The sequence below is a fragment of the Eublepharis macularius genome, chromosome 2, assembly GCF_028583425.1.
Source record: "Eublepharis macularius isolate TG4126 chromosome 2, MPM_Emac_v1.0, whole genome shotgun sequence".
Taxonomy (NCBI): Eukaryota; Metazoa; Chordata; class Lepidosauria; order Squamata; family Eublepharidae; genus Eublepharis; species Eublepharis macularius.
Genome location: NC_072791.1, coordinates 7,706,788 through 7,721,759, shown reverse-complemented (window position 1 = coordinate 7,721,759; position 14,972 = coordinate 7,706,788). Strand labels below are relative to the sequence as shown.

At 45.4% G+C, this 14,972-nt stretch overlaps 1 protein-coding gene across 1 annotated transcript in view; it reads right to left on the bottom strand.

The window, feature by feature from the left end:
• LOC129324587 (maestro heat-like repeat-containing protein family member 2B) overlaps nt 1–14,972 on the bottom strand; it is a 90,475-nt gene that overhangs the window by 17,649 nt on the left and 57,854 nt on the right. Inside the window, exons 27-33 of the mRNA XM_054971913.1 lie at nt 12,304–12,458; nt 10,858–11,020; nt 8,377–8,567; nt 6,570–6,707; nt 3,035–3,146; nt 1,970–2,116; nt 442–615 (exon numbers count right to left, since the gene is read on the bottom strand). Coding sequence (XP_054827888.1) covers nt 442–615; nt 1,970–2,116; nt 3,035–3,146; nt 6,570–6,707; nt 8,377–8,567; nt 10,858–11,020; nt 12,304–12,458 — 1,080 coding nt within the window. The remainder of the gene's footprint in view (nt 1–441; nt 616–1,969; nt 2,117–3,034; nt 3,147–6,569; nt 6,708–8,376; nt 8,568–10,857; nt 11,021–12,303; nt 12,459–14,972) is intronic.

Sequence of the window (14,972 nt, the reverse complement as noted above, 5' to 3'; positions counted from 1 at the left end):
AGGAAGGAAGGAAGGAAGGGGCGACAGAGGAGTAGAAGGGAAAGGACCCAAAGTATTCTACTCCTAGGGAGATTCATCTATCCCCCTCTGTAATTGTCTTCTGCCACTGGGTGAAGTCTTACATGTTTTGTTGGGGGTTCCCTCATATTCTCCTTTCTTTCTAAGTGTTTACATGATTTATTTAATCTTTGGGTATACATGCACTTTAAATATATAAAATAATTTTATTTTATACACACACACGCACACGGGTTTTTAAAGTTTAATGTTTTTGATTGTTTGTTTGTGGGCTTGCGGACCCTGAGTTGGGTGGCATAAACTTTTTAAAACAGATTAAGGAAGGAAGGAAGGAAGAGGCATATAGCAGAAAAGCCCTCCTGAGAACTAGTGAAATTGTAGATGAAATATGATGGAGAGGCACAGCTCGATTCATTGGCTTACATCATCCAGGTAGTTTAAGGTCTGCATGGTGATGTTTTTAAAGAGGGAGCCCACGTCCTTCTCCTTCAGGTGAGGAAGAACCCGGGCAAGAACCTGGAGGCTCTCTCGCACCACCTGGGCATCTTCCAAAGCACCCAGAAGGATCGCCACGATGGTCCTCTTCTCTTTTTTGACCTGGAAGGAGGACCCATCATCAGAAGCGCTGCTGGGACCTCAACAGGCAGACAGCAGGTTGGGTCTTACAGGTGAACTGTGCTAACTATCCCCCAGTGCAGGGAGCCTTTCTCTGAAACAAGCTGGACAAACTGAGACACCTGCTTATTACAAGCACTGGCAAAAACACTGCAGGGATTTTATTTATTTAATTTATTTATTTTCAATTTCTATTCTGCCCTCCCTGCACCAGCAGGCTCCGGGCGGATTACATTCATAGACTTTAAAGTTTACATTTCACAATTTAAAATCACAATACATACAATTTAAGTATTTAAAAAAACAGAGCAGCACAAAAATAGTTTAACTGAGTCCAACACTCAAACTGTCACTGACAATATGTTAAGAAGAAGATTTTTGGGGGTGGATGCTCTAATAGGGAGGGCCCCGTTCTATTTAATTCGACTGGTGGGGGTCCTGCCTAGCCTCAACCATACACCTGGCGGAACAGCTCCATCTTACAGGCCCGGTGGAAGGATAACAAATCCAGCCGGGCCTTGGTCTCATTAGACAGAGCATTCCACCAGGTTGGAGCCAGGACCGAAAAGGCCCTGGCTCTGGTTGATGCTAGGCGGGCCTCCCTGGGGCCAGTGAACATTAATAGCTGTTTAGCAGTTAATTATTAATAGCAATAAATAACATTTAATAACTGTTTTTCTCCAGATCGAAGCGTCCTCTGGGGCGCATATGTGGACTCTTTCCTCAGGCCTTGTGCCCTCCTCACCCCCAGCTCCATGTGTGACACTACGGAGAATGCTGCAATCCATCAACTATCTCCCAGAAAATACCATTTTGGCCACTACAGCAGGGGGAGGTCTATGTACCAACATCCCACCCAAAGATGGGCTACAGGATCTGAGGAATGTTATGTCCGATAAAAGCATCACACCCTATGCCAGCCAGTTTTGCCACTCTCTGCTCACCCATGATAATTTCAGATTTGGCAGCCGCTTGTACCTTCCAAAAGATGGCACAGCTGTGGGTTGTCTACAGCCAACCGCTATGTTACAAGTGCATTTGCTCCAGTTCTCTCAGACAGGAACTCGACCTCCCTTTGCAGCCCTGAGGCTTCAGGAGCTGGCAATTTGCATTTTACAGATGGAACGAAAGGTGCGATCTTTCTCTAAAGTGCGTATCAAGGTTGAGTCCCAGTTTTCACTCCTTTCTCTTGCATCTTGGACCTGATTGGATTTATTCCTCCAGGACAATATTCCGCTGATTCCTCACCAAGTGTGCAGAATGCAGATCCCGTCGGTTTATCCTGCACCTGACAGCTGCACCGAGATCGTATAAACTTTAAGCAACGAGATCTGACCTTGTCAGGAGCCACAAGGAGGATGTTGCCAAGGCCTCTGACTGCCATCTGGCGGATGCTGGGATGCTGGTCCCTTGCCCTCTCTATCAGGATGCGGAAGATGGTCTGCAGTTGCTCCGTTTCGGATAATGTGGGATCCCTGATTGCCTGCCATATGACAACATGTTCGTTATGACTAGGTTTTGTACACGTATTGCTCCAACTTCCTTATCCTACAGGGATAAAGTAGTACGAATGAAGAGTACAATTTGGGGCATTTCTTTGGCAAAGAGAAGCCAATGAAATGGAGTCTTCCGACAGCTCGGTGGAGTTATGTCTGATGAGAAAGAAGCCTTGATCAAGTACCAAGGATTTAGTCTGTTTTGTGCCATATTTTCTCCCCCACCTTTAATTAATTTTTCCATCTGCAGTGACTTCAGCATTATGTTTATTCACTATTTATTTATATTATATCTGTATTTATATACTTCAAGTTACTGGATCTTATTCTCTCTGGGTGATACCAAGCAACTGGAGTTCATGTAGCAAATAGGAAAACATCAGGTGCTATTTAGCCAATCAGATTTGGCTATGCCACTGAAAACAAACAAAACTGATGGAGACTGAGAACAATGTTTCCTGCATCAGTCACATCAGCAATCCCAACCAATCAGGAAACACATAGTAAAAGGGAATAAAGTTCGAGTCCAGCAGCACCTTAAGGACTAATAATTTTTTCCAGGGTTTAAGTTTTCATGAGTCAAAGCTCAGGTCATCAGATAATAAATGGGAAGATGCTCTTTTTGAGAAGGCACAGAGAAATCCCAAATAGCAGCCCTTCTGTATGGTGTTTCATGCCTCCACGTGTAATTTTTGTAAATTGTCATCTATACACTGTTGGTATTGGGCTCACTTTTACCCCCACTTGAATGAAAGGGGCATATAAAGTGAAATTAAAACAATGGTATTGCCTTAATTTTCTTAGTACAATTGTCTTTGTACATTGGAAGGAGGAGTGGTCTTTAAAATACTGCAGTTTTCAGACACAGTAATGGAATGTTCAGTCACCACGGCTATGCCTCTTACCTCTACAAAGAAGGCAGTGCTAGTTAGACGCAGTTTTTTAGACTCTGAATTCATCCAGGGTAGAACATGTTCAACGATCTCCTTGTCAAGAAGGCCCCTCTGAACCAAATAACTGAAACACAAAAGGAATTATGGCAGGAGAATAAGAGAAGGTGTCAACATCTACACCTGTCTGGGTTGAGAGATCAAGTCATGATAACAGTGCTAACAATGGGGATTACATTGGGATTAACAATGGGGTTTATTATCCCTGTAGAGAGAGAGACAAAATCTTGTCAAACCACATGCATACAGGTTGTGTGTGTGTTATGTGTCATCAAGTCGCCTCCGACCTATGGTAACCCTATGAACGAAAGACCTTCAAAACGTCCTATTGTTAACAGCCTTGCTCAGATCTTGCAAACTGGAGGCCGTGGCTTCCTTTATTAAGTCCAGCCATACAAGCATAAGACGCCTTTTTCAGATGTTCCAGTCTCTCTCTCTCTGTGTCTCTCTTCCTTTGTGCATCTGTGTAGAAATGCCCTCCACTTTGGGCTACATCAGCTTACAGGGAGTTTGGGGACAGCAAAACCCTGACATTCTTTTGCAAAGTTTCTCTGTCAGTAAATGAATAGGATACAGGAGAGAGGTTGGTGGCTCTCACAAGCACCCAGGACTTAAAGTTTCATTTTGTAAATGCATCTAGCCAGCAGAGAACAATCAAGTGGCCATCTCATATCCTGGTAGGAATGCAACACCTCGGAGGCGACAGAGACATGGGGATGCTCAGTGCTAGATCATATCTCTTCCTAGGAACAACAGGAAGAAAATGACTGCCTGCAGGGGGATGGACAAAGAGAAGAGGTAAGTTTCCTGGAATATAAGTGGAACAAGGTCCATTTTGACTGATTCCATCCAGGCATAACCTGCAGTAAGGAGCTTTCACAACTGGGCTCCATCTTTTTTTTTCTCTTCAGAATAAAGAGGGGTACAGAAAGAAGGGGGGGGATAACAGGGTCATGGGAACAGTACGATTTTTCACTACAAGAGTTATTAAAATACAGAGTACCCAAAACATATCTTAATCAGAGTTTCGCTACAGGGGTTCTTAGAATACCGAGTGCACAAAAACTCAATCTTTTTCAATATTTATCCACATAGCAATAGAAATTGCAACTGGGCTCCATCTTGATGGCTGCCATTACCATGTGGAGCTAACAAAGGGCAGGCATCCCAGACAAAGACTGAAGGTAACGGATAACCGATAAACACATTAAGTGTAAACAGCCTACCCTAGAATAAAAACAGTCAGGGTACGTATAGTGGTGGGACAGAATTACTTTGCCTTTATGCTCAATCGGCTGCTGTGAATAGAATGGATACGGATATTTCTGCACATGAATTTCTTGTTACTTTGAATGCTGGAAGTTTGTTCTCTGTGACCACATTAAGCCCCTCTTGAACATGTTACTAAAAGGGTGCGGAGAAGAGATAACAACAATGACAACAACAACAACATTCGATTTATATACCGCCCTTTAGGACAACTTAATGCCCACTCAGAGGAGTTTACAAAATATGTCATTATTATCCCCACAACAAAACACCCTGTGAGGTGGGTGGGGCTGAGAGAGCTCTGGAGAGCCGTGACTAGCTCAAGGTCACCCAAGGTCACTCCACTTCAAGTGGAGGAGTGAGGAATCAAACCTGGATCTCCAGATTAGAGTCCCGCGCCCTTAACCACTACACCAAACTGGCTCTCAGTTATTGGTTGAGAGATTGCTAGATCCCCTGAGTATCAATGAGTGGCAAGCTATCCCTGCTATAGCTAATCGGAGATGTAGGCACTAGATGGAGCCCGTAAATAGCGATCTCGGTGGACTGCTTTGAGTACTGACCTTCACCTTAGTAAGAGACACTCTAAATGACCATTTGGTATCAGCGTGGATCCCCAGAGAGAAGCGAGGAACCCCTCGAGGATGTTCAAGTGAAGGGAGACTCAATGTTAGCTGGGAAGTGTAGTTTGAATTTCACTTCTCTCTACAGAGCTGGCAAAGATGGCTCCTCAGAGAGTTTGTTAATTTCCTCTTGGCCTCCCTGAAGGCTCTGTCAATTGTTAACAAACCCTCTGAGGAGCAATCTTTGTTGACTCTGTAGAGAGAGGTGAAATTCAAAACTACACTTCTCAGCGAACACTGCACCTCCCTTCACTTGAGTGTCCTCGTGTAATTCGTCTTGTGTAGTTTAGCTCTTTGTCTGTGCTTGATGAACATGCTTCGGTCAAGAGCGGGGCTTGCTCTTGTGAACTCAGTGCCCCCTACTGGGCATTCCAAATGTTGAAAATTCAATAGTTGCTGAGTGAATTAATTGCACAGCAGAAATAAGTAGCACAGACACGTGTGTGTTTTAGCTTTGAAAAAAAGGTTTACTACATATTTGGGTAAAAAAAGGTTATACCAGTAAGAAAATAAAGAACAGCTATCTTAGCTTCTACATCTTTACTTCTCGATGGTCTAACAACAACTGATTAACTGCAATGGTAGCGACCTGAGTACATGCTGGAATGTGAACTGCACCGCAATAAAACTGATCAGCCGATAATCAATCCTAGGTCCCTTTATTAAGCATGCAATTCCCGCAAACTACTTGACAGCTATGTGGCCCTGATGTCAGGGTGGCTCCTGCCATGCTTTGAGGGGTTCCTGGGGTTCATTGGGGGGGGGTTACTTTTGCCAGATCTGTGCCCTGCTTTAAAAGTACCAATGCACTTTCCCCTGATGCCTGGGAAATGTTATCTGTGAGAGAAGCTCTGAGAATGCAGTTATCTATGTTACCATGGAGACCAAGAGGATCCGCGGGCCTAGTCAAAACAGTAACTTTGCTTTTCATTTTACTTTCTGCATCTTTCTTTCATTTTACTTTCTGAACTTAGAGCTTAGTTTCAGGGGGAGTAGAGTGGGTAATGCCTGAAGGGGTGGGTAGTGCCTGAAGAATTTAATGCTTAACAGGGGGAGGGGACACCTGTTCCTATCAAGAAGGTTCTTCTGTACTGAACTCTTAGAGCGGGACCACAAGTGACGCTTGACACAGGTTGGACACTTGCCAGCTTCCCTCAAGTTTTGATGGGAAATGTAGGCAGCTTGGCGGAATGTTGGACAAGTGACAGTTGAAAAGTCCATTGGACAGCAGTCGGAGAGCCAAGCTGCAAGACCAGGATGCCTCCATTTCCCATCAAAACTTGAGGGAAGCTGACTAGTGTCCAACCTGTGTCAGGCGTCACTTGTGGTCCCGCTCTTAGTTTATCAATAAAAGCTTTAACTCATGCATTCTTGGACTCATGCAGTGTAGTTTTTGAGATCTAAGCTGACAGACTCTGACACCTATGTAAATCTCTATGTAAACACAAACAACAATTTAACTCTTTCATGACTGAAGGGTTGACACTTGCTAAAAATCCCACACATCCCCATCCCCCTCTAGAATCCATGAAAAGGGCTAGAATGCAATGGGAAGAGACTGTCCAGGGAAGGGTTTCGTAAGCCTCAAACCCCTTTACCTGGTCAGCAGACAAACCCCCTCGTGGTGGGTGCTGGGGTCCCTCAGTAGAATCCAGATACTCATCCTCCCGCTTTCTGCCAGGGAGGGCTCCAAGGTCAGCTTCAATAGCAGGGTCTTCAGGCTGGCTACAGAAAGTCTGCAATGGAAGAGGAGACACACAACGGCATCAGAACTGTAAGCAGATAAAAGCCATCGAAACCCTGTGTTACGACTCTTTCTTTCTCTTGGGTAGATTTGATCTTTAAGCCTTTTATTCTTGCCCCCTCTTGGTAGATTGCTGCCACCAGGAATTAAATTCCAGAATAACTTAAATTTCTCCTTTTAGTGATGTGCCCAAGGGTCAGGCTCCTTCATGGTACTATGTGGCTCTGAGGAAAGGAATGGGATATAGGAATGACTCAGGCACACGCACAGTTTGCCTGCTTTCTCCTGACTGAATGTTCTTTCACAAACACACAGTTCAGGCTTCCAGATAGGTCATATTTGTCTCCAGGGGTGGCACTAGCATTTCTGGTGCCTGCGGCTGCCCCTACATGCGCACGCACAGAGTGTGCACGCGCACCACCCGGACTGTGTGATGACATCACTGCGTGTGATGTCATCATACAGCAAGCCAGCCCCATTGGCCGGCGAGTGGTTGGGATGGTGCGTGGAGGCTGGGGAGGTTCTGCATGCCACCCTGGACACCTGCCATGCCTGGCCCGTGGCTGCCGGCGGTGTGTGATGGTGGCGGCAGCAGTGCAGGGCTGGCCGGCTGCAGCAGCTGCAGGCCAGGCACACCAGCTCTGTGGCATGCACCCTCGCCCCCGGCATCCCCTCCGGTGCCCCCTTCAGTGCCTCAATCGGCACGCCAGCCCTGTTTGTCTCAGATGTTCCGGGTCGTTCCAAGGGAAGGTAAGCCATGTGGAAATGGCCAGGGTTAGAAAGGATGCTTCCAAGAGGGAAGGGGGACTCTGAAAGCAGGGCTACCAAAGATGGGCCTCTAAAATATGCACAACTGTCACATACACATTAGGGGACTCACTGCATGCTAACACATCTTTCATTTGACCATAGGACTCCTGTTGTAACACATTTCTGCACCATATCCATGTGAGAACAGGCATTCTGGGGGGCTGTGATGTAGAGTTGCCAGGTCCCCTTACCGTCCCAGTGGGAGGCTGGGTACCTGGAGCTTACTTTTGTTGCATCCCCAGCATTCTCCACGAGCGGTGACATCACTTCCAGGTGACGCCATTGCGTGGGTGCAGGAGCACACGTGCACTTTGTAATGGACCAGTTTGGGCCACCAATGGGCCCAATTCAGTCCATTTGGGCCCCAAACTGACCCGCTGCAAAGCGTGCATGTGTTCTTGGGGCAGCAGTGCATCATCACGCTGCTCCCAGGAGCATGCCTGGGAGGCCTGTTCCTACGTCCTTCTCCCGCACCAGCCAGGTGAGTGCTGGCGGGGGGATGTAGGGTAAAAGCGGAGGATCTCCCGCCCCCACCAGGGGAATGCGATCCCTACTGTGATGGTGCAGCTCAACTAATCAAGGGGCAGGGGAAATCTGATCTATCGACCATACTGTGCCGCATTATTTCACTGCCACATTTCCCCCTTTTGATGCCTGCCGATGCCTTTGGCACTGGCTGGAGAAATTTGGAGGAAGGAAGGAAAAGACCTGGTATGCCAGTATCACCTACAGTTTAAACTGCAAGTCATAAGGGACGCTCTGTCACCCTCTTGGGGTAAGAGAATTCAGCCAACAGCAAAACCGAACCGGCGTCACTTTCGTCGCGGCCGTTCTCTCCCCCCGCATATTACCTGCAAGGGTTGCCTTCGCTTAGATGCTGCTCTCTCCGGAACAGTCTTCGGCGGCCTTCGTAAGAAGGCATCCTCTGCCCCAGGGTTCTGCTGACCTGCTGCAGGAGAGCGCAGAACAGGGACGGGAACACGTCCTGGATGACTTCCCCGCTTGGCAGCACTGACACGACTTCATAGATGGCACAGGTGGCCTGCAGGGAGAGAGAGGAGCCTTGGGGGGAAGCGAAACTGGGCCCAAAACAGCCCCATCCCCTTAGAGAGGTGGAAGAACTGGAAGTCTGGAGATGTCCACCGAGTGCAGGACTTCCTGATCTCCAGCAGTCACGGCAGTATGGAAAAACATCCATGACTGGAGGCAGAAAGCCTCTGAAACCCGATTCTAGGAGGAAACACCAGGGAAGGCTGTGGCCTGTATGTCCTCTTTGCTTGCCCCCCAGAGCAACCACCTGGCCCCAATGTAGGGCTGTCGGGTTCTTCTACCTTCTCCGTGGAGGGAGCAGCGCTTACCTTTCCATTGCTCACGTTGTGCTCTTTCCCCGTGCTTGCATGATGACGTCACTTCCCGGAAGTGACGTCATCATGCAGGCACGCTTCATAGCAGGCTGATTTGGGCCCCAAAAGCCTCGATTTGGCCCATCTGGGGCTCAAATCAGCGTGCTGCAAAGCACGGGAGCACTCTTGGGACAGCATGATGATGTCACTCCCAGGAAGTGATGTCATCTCACCGCCTTGCAATCGCACCCAGGATGCCCGTTCCCGCATCTTTCCTCCCTACCGGCCAGGTAAGTGGGGGCAGGGAGTGGAGGGTGGAAGATGGGGATCCTCTGCCCCCACAGGATATTGGACAAGATGAACCTCTGATCTGATCCAACAGGGCTCTTCTTACATCCTTATCATCCACCTAAAGGGAACCAAAGCCCAAGCTCACCGTCTTCTGGGATACCTAGCGCATCACTTCAAGTCAAATTCCTTTAATTCCATTTTTATTCCATCCTTCCTTGAAGGAGCCTAGGGCACCATATGCTGTTTCCCCATCCACCGTTTTATTTTCACAACAACCCTGTGAGGCAGGTTGGGCTGGGGGAGAGAATGACCAAACCAAGGTCGTCCAGTGAGTTTCACGAAAGTGGCAATTTGAACTGTGGTCTCCCCAGTCCTTTTCCAACACTGACCACTACACCACACTGACTGCCAACGTGTAGTTTTGCTCACGCAACTGAAACCCCTATGCTGATTGATGGTCTGTACGTACATTTCCCCAGTGGAGGAAACAGCAGCTTTCTGATATCATTTCATACCCAGAAAACATCAAGGCAGAGATTTGGCCCCCTTTCTCTATGTGCCTCGGTCACAGGGTGGAAATACACGTTACGAATGACCTGGGGACACTCAAGTGCGGGATTGTGTGTGTGGTCCTCAATTCACGTACAGGCTGTTCTTGCTTGGTGCACGTGCATGCTGTTTTCACGGAGCTCCCTTTGTGTAATTGCATCTGCCAGTGATTCGGGAGGGCAGAGCGCCAATTCAGCTCTGTTTTCACTGTGAGAACAAGTACTGTAGGCTCCTTTGACTGGTCAATTTGCATTACTTTAAGATGTGAGAAAGTGGATGTGGGGAAAACTGGGATACTTTTAGCAGTTGAGGAGGAATTGATATCGAACTTGTGAATGTGTTCACATGGACTAAATTGAAGTGTGACTGTGAGAGTGAGTGCATGGGAAATTGGAGGGGGGGGGACACATGAAATGAGGTTCACTTGAGTGTCCCTGGGTACTTCGTAATATGTATTTCTGTCCACAGTCCAATTTGGGATTTGAGTCTTCCATGGCCTAGTCTGACACTTGAACCCCATACCATATTGGCATTGCCAAAACTGCAAATTGGGGCTCCCGCCATCGCAGTATCTTTTCCTCTATCCCTCCCCCATTCCTGTTTTTTCCCCATCAGCCTGAAAGAAGAGTTCTGGAGAACTTGAAAGCTCGTACGCTATCCTGTCATTTGTTAATTGATTCCATGAAAGGTACTCTTTTGAAATCCCTTTATGCACTTTTCCAGAGCTGGTTAGTAAACTGATGAAATGAGAAACCTGTTACATGTCAGATGGGAATGATTAGATTTCCTCCGTTTTATTCCTTTAATCATCAGGAAATTCACTGGGTTGGATCCTGTGGGATCATTTTGCTAGCGGAGGCACTTTCCTCTGGCAGATAGAGAGCCCCTGATGCAACACGTGGATCCAGCTCTACGCATAGGAGACACTAAAGCAATTACATACTTCTGGATATGGCACAGTCCGTAAGAGGACACAGAGACTCGCAAAAGATATTATGTGCATTGTAATGCAGTTCTATTAGTTGCCTCCTAAGCAAACAGGCCACTCCCTCCTTCGAATTTAGCCCAGTGCTTCTTGATCTCCGCTGAAAGGTCTCCTGCCTACACTAAAAAGGAAACATTCCAGAGATGTTTTTGATGCCAACTTACTTTGAGCGGCTCCTCATCAGTGAAAACCGAGGTTTCGTTACTGCCCGAGCCTGATGTGGTCTCTGAACTGGGTGGCTGCATTACTGTGGCAGCTAACCGGTAAAGAATGAGCACGGCCAGGAAAGCGTCCCTGCCTAAAGACCTCCAGAGTTCCCCTGTCTCACTGCAATTGAAAAATACAGAAGGCACAGGCTGCATCTTGGATTCTCCTTTGCGCTGCTGGAGGTCAGCAACTAGAAGGCAAGGCAGGCCAGTCTAGGGGGTGGAAATACAGGTTATGAAGTACCCAGGGATGCTCAAGTGAACCTAATTGCACATGTCCCCCCTCCAACTTCCCGGGCACTCACTCGCATAATCACACTTCAATTTGCCCCTTGTGAGTAGATTCACATGTTAGATATCAGTTCCTCCTCAACTGCTCAAAGTATCCCAGTTGCCCCCACCCTCCACATCCATTCATTGAAATGCAGATCTTGTCACTTTCTCACACCTTAAAGAAAGGCAAATCGGAAAGTTAAAGAAGTCTACAGTTCTCGCAGGGAAAACAGAGCTGAATTGGCGCTCTGCCCTCCTGACTCAATTGCAGATGCAGTCACACAAAGGGAGCTCCCGTGAAATCAGCATGCGCATGCGCCGAGCAAGAGACAGCCTGCACGTGAATTGAGGACCACACTTAAAATCTTGCACTTGAGCTTCCCCAGGTACTTAGAAATGTGCAGGGGTCATTTTGTAGAAAAAGAGCTAGAGGAACTCATTAGCACAACTCATTAGCATAACTCATTAGCATATGACACGCCCCTTGACATCACTGGAAATGTGTCATTGGCGTAACTGATTTGCATATGCCACACCCCCTGACATCACCTATCCTGGTAGTTTTGGACCCAATCCTGGCCATTCAGGGCCGAAATTGGGCCCAAAATGGCAAAAAAGGGCTGAAAATGGCCGAAAAGGGACCCAAAATGGTCAGGATTGGGCTGCTGCTAAACAGGAGAGTGATCCACCACCCATCAGAGGCCCAATCCAGGATGAAATGGGCCCAAAATGGCCAAGAGTCAGGTGGGCAGGGCCATCTGACATGTGACCTTTTTGGGGAACTGCCAGAACTGTGTTCCGGCGCGTTCCCCCTCGAAATGAGCCCTGGAAATGTGTATTTCCACTCTAATTCTCTAACTCTTATACAACACTGTGCTGCCTGGTTTTACAACTTGTTGTCAGGATGTCTTCCTAACACTGCAGCATTATGGTCTGTGACCTCTGACAAGCAGAGGAAATCAGCAGCCTCTCGTAAGTACAACGTTGCAGACTGGGCCATTCATCTCCTTGATTTTTCTTGGGCTCTGGTAGCTTAAATCCCAGAATTCCACTGAATGGGTTCGCAACGCCAACACTGAAGATGGATCCACCCCAAGCAGCTAAGAGCCTTTGCTAGACTCCAGCCCTCACCTGTCCATCGGGAGGCGCCGACACAGGAGACTGCTGAACACGGCATCCAAATGATAATGCGCGACAATGGAAATAGCATCCACCACGACTTGCCGCAAGGACTCATCCTTGATAGTAGGCAGGCGGCTATAGAAGACGTCAAGAATCTTTGACACCTGGTAGAAGCACGAATGTAGAGAACTCAGTGGCAACCCAGACCTTGTGACAGGTGCAAACAAAGACTCGCTGGACAATGGAAGCATTGGCAGTTTTCTGTTATGATCTCAACTCTTAATTTTTAAATGCTATTAAAATCTGAAACTGGAGTCAAATGGACAGGGAGAAATGGAGATGGGTGGACAAAGCTTTGTTTTCCTTCTTCTGCAACTCCACATTCCATGTATCCCTCAACCTTAATGAGGTTCGTTGCTCTGTGGTATTTCATGCACATACAATTTCTGTAAATTCTTGCAATGTTCCAATGGGGCTGGGTTCCTTTTTAACCTCTCAGCTGCATCAAAAGGAAGCAACTACGTCAAAGATTTTCTTAAGTGCCCCTTCTTCTTTCCCCATTCATCCCTCTTCTCTTCCAAAGCAAGCCCCTCAGTTGCATTTGCCAAGGAAAATAAAACGGGGACAAAATGTAACATGTAATTTGACCTTCCAAACCAGCCTTTCGCCATATTATAAACTACATTAAGCTTTAGGAAGGGGCTAAGACTAAAAGCACAGACAAACCCTGAGGGAGAGAGAGAGTCAATATATAATTATAGATAATAAGTAGATTAAATAAATGAAATTTGCAGATTTGTCCCTTGTACATTAAAGGAGAAGTCTGAAACTGTTTATCCCTGCTGGGCATGAAAATGTACTTAATGTTTGTGCCAGAGGGGGAAAAAATCCAGGCACAGTTTGGAAAGCTGCGATGATAATCACTGTGTAGGCAGCTGACTTTATATATGGATATGGCATAGAAAAAGAGCCCAAAGAGTATAATTTACCAGCTGCCTCCTGAACTGAGATCAGATATTACTACTACTACTACTACTACTACTACTACTACTACTACTACTACTACTACTAGATTATTTAGGTGATTTCTGTGCTGCCTCATTAGAGTTCTTCTCAAGGTAGCTTACAATTAAAATAATGTTATCAATATACCCCACTCCTCCTCTTACTACTACTACTACTAGATTATTTACGTGATTTCTGTCCTGCCTTATTAGACTTCTTCTCAAGGTGGCTTGCAATTAAAACAATGTTATCAATATACCCCACTTCTCCTCTTACTACTACTACTACTACTACTACTACTACTACTACTACTACTACTACTAGATTATTTAGGTGATTTCTGTGCTGCCTCATTAGAGTTCTTCTCATGGTGGCTTGCAATTAAAATAATGTTATCAATATATCCCACTTCTGCTCTTACTACTACTACTACTACTACTACTACTACTACTACTACTATGTCTATTCTGTGACCTGTATGTATCCACACATTCTGAATACTTAAATGCACCTTTCCTGAACAAAATACTGATACAAAAAGAAAAAAGGGAAGGGGGATAAAATTCAGAAAAAGAATTTAAAATGCGCAAATTATTAGGACCATCCAAAATGTGATAAACATATAACATTTAAGATGCAAATGTCAGGTATACAGCATATTCATAATACTCCAGAACATTTTTTCTCTCAATCCTAATGAAACTTGCCATTAAATCAACAAGCATTTAATGAATTATCTAAGCAAGTTGACTTGAAATAATTTTTTAATGTGAACTATTAAATAATGAATATTTGAAGTCAAGACAGCAATGTATTAATTCTTGAATAAATTTAAAACATTAGCATACTTATAAACTATAATTGCTAAAATCAAAAGAAGCGAGGAAAGCATTTTAAAGATATTTCAAAAAAGTGTAATAATAATAATCTAAACATTCATCTGAAAAACTAATTATTTATAAAATATTTCAAGATGGGTAGCCGTGTTAGTGTTAGTCTGTCTGTAGCAGTGGAAAAAAGCAAGATTCCACTAGCACCTATAAGACTATAGCAGATATCTGAAGAAGTGAGCTATAGCTCACGAAAGCTCATACCCTACTACTAATTACGTTGGTCTTATAGGTGCTACTGGTCTCTTGCTCTTTTCCACTGCTATAAAATAATTGTCATGAAATATTTGTAATACTAATTAATGTTAATTATATTAATCACTTCGCTAATATACATAACTCTAATTAAAACTATAAGAAAATCTAAAGAAAAACAGCATTTCAATGACAGATCAAATAACAGAGGTAGACTGTATCATTTATCTCTTGTCTTTATCTATAATAGGTGTAATATGCTTCCCATTTCCTTTCAAATTCCTTACTCGGTATTTTATTTTATGTAATTTGTTAATTTGGCCATTACACCATATTCTGCCATTTTATCTTTCCAAGTTTTACTCGTTGGGCATTCCTCCGCTTTCCATTTGTTTACTACTCTGGCTGCCATCAGCATATATCTAAACAGTTCAAGTAATATTGTCGAAGGCTTTCACGGCCGGAGAACGATGGTTGTTGTGGATTTTCCGGGCTGTATTGCCGTGGTCTTGGCATTGTAGTTCCTGACAGAGATCTCTCAGTGTCAAACTGTGGAGAAGATGTTGGCAGGTAATTTATATCTACTCA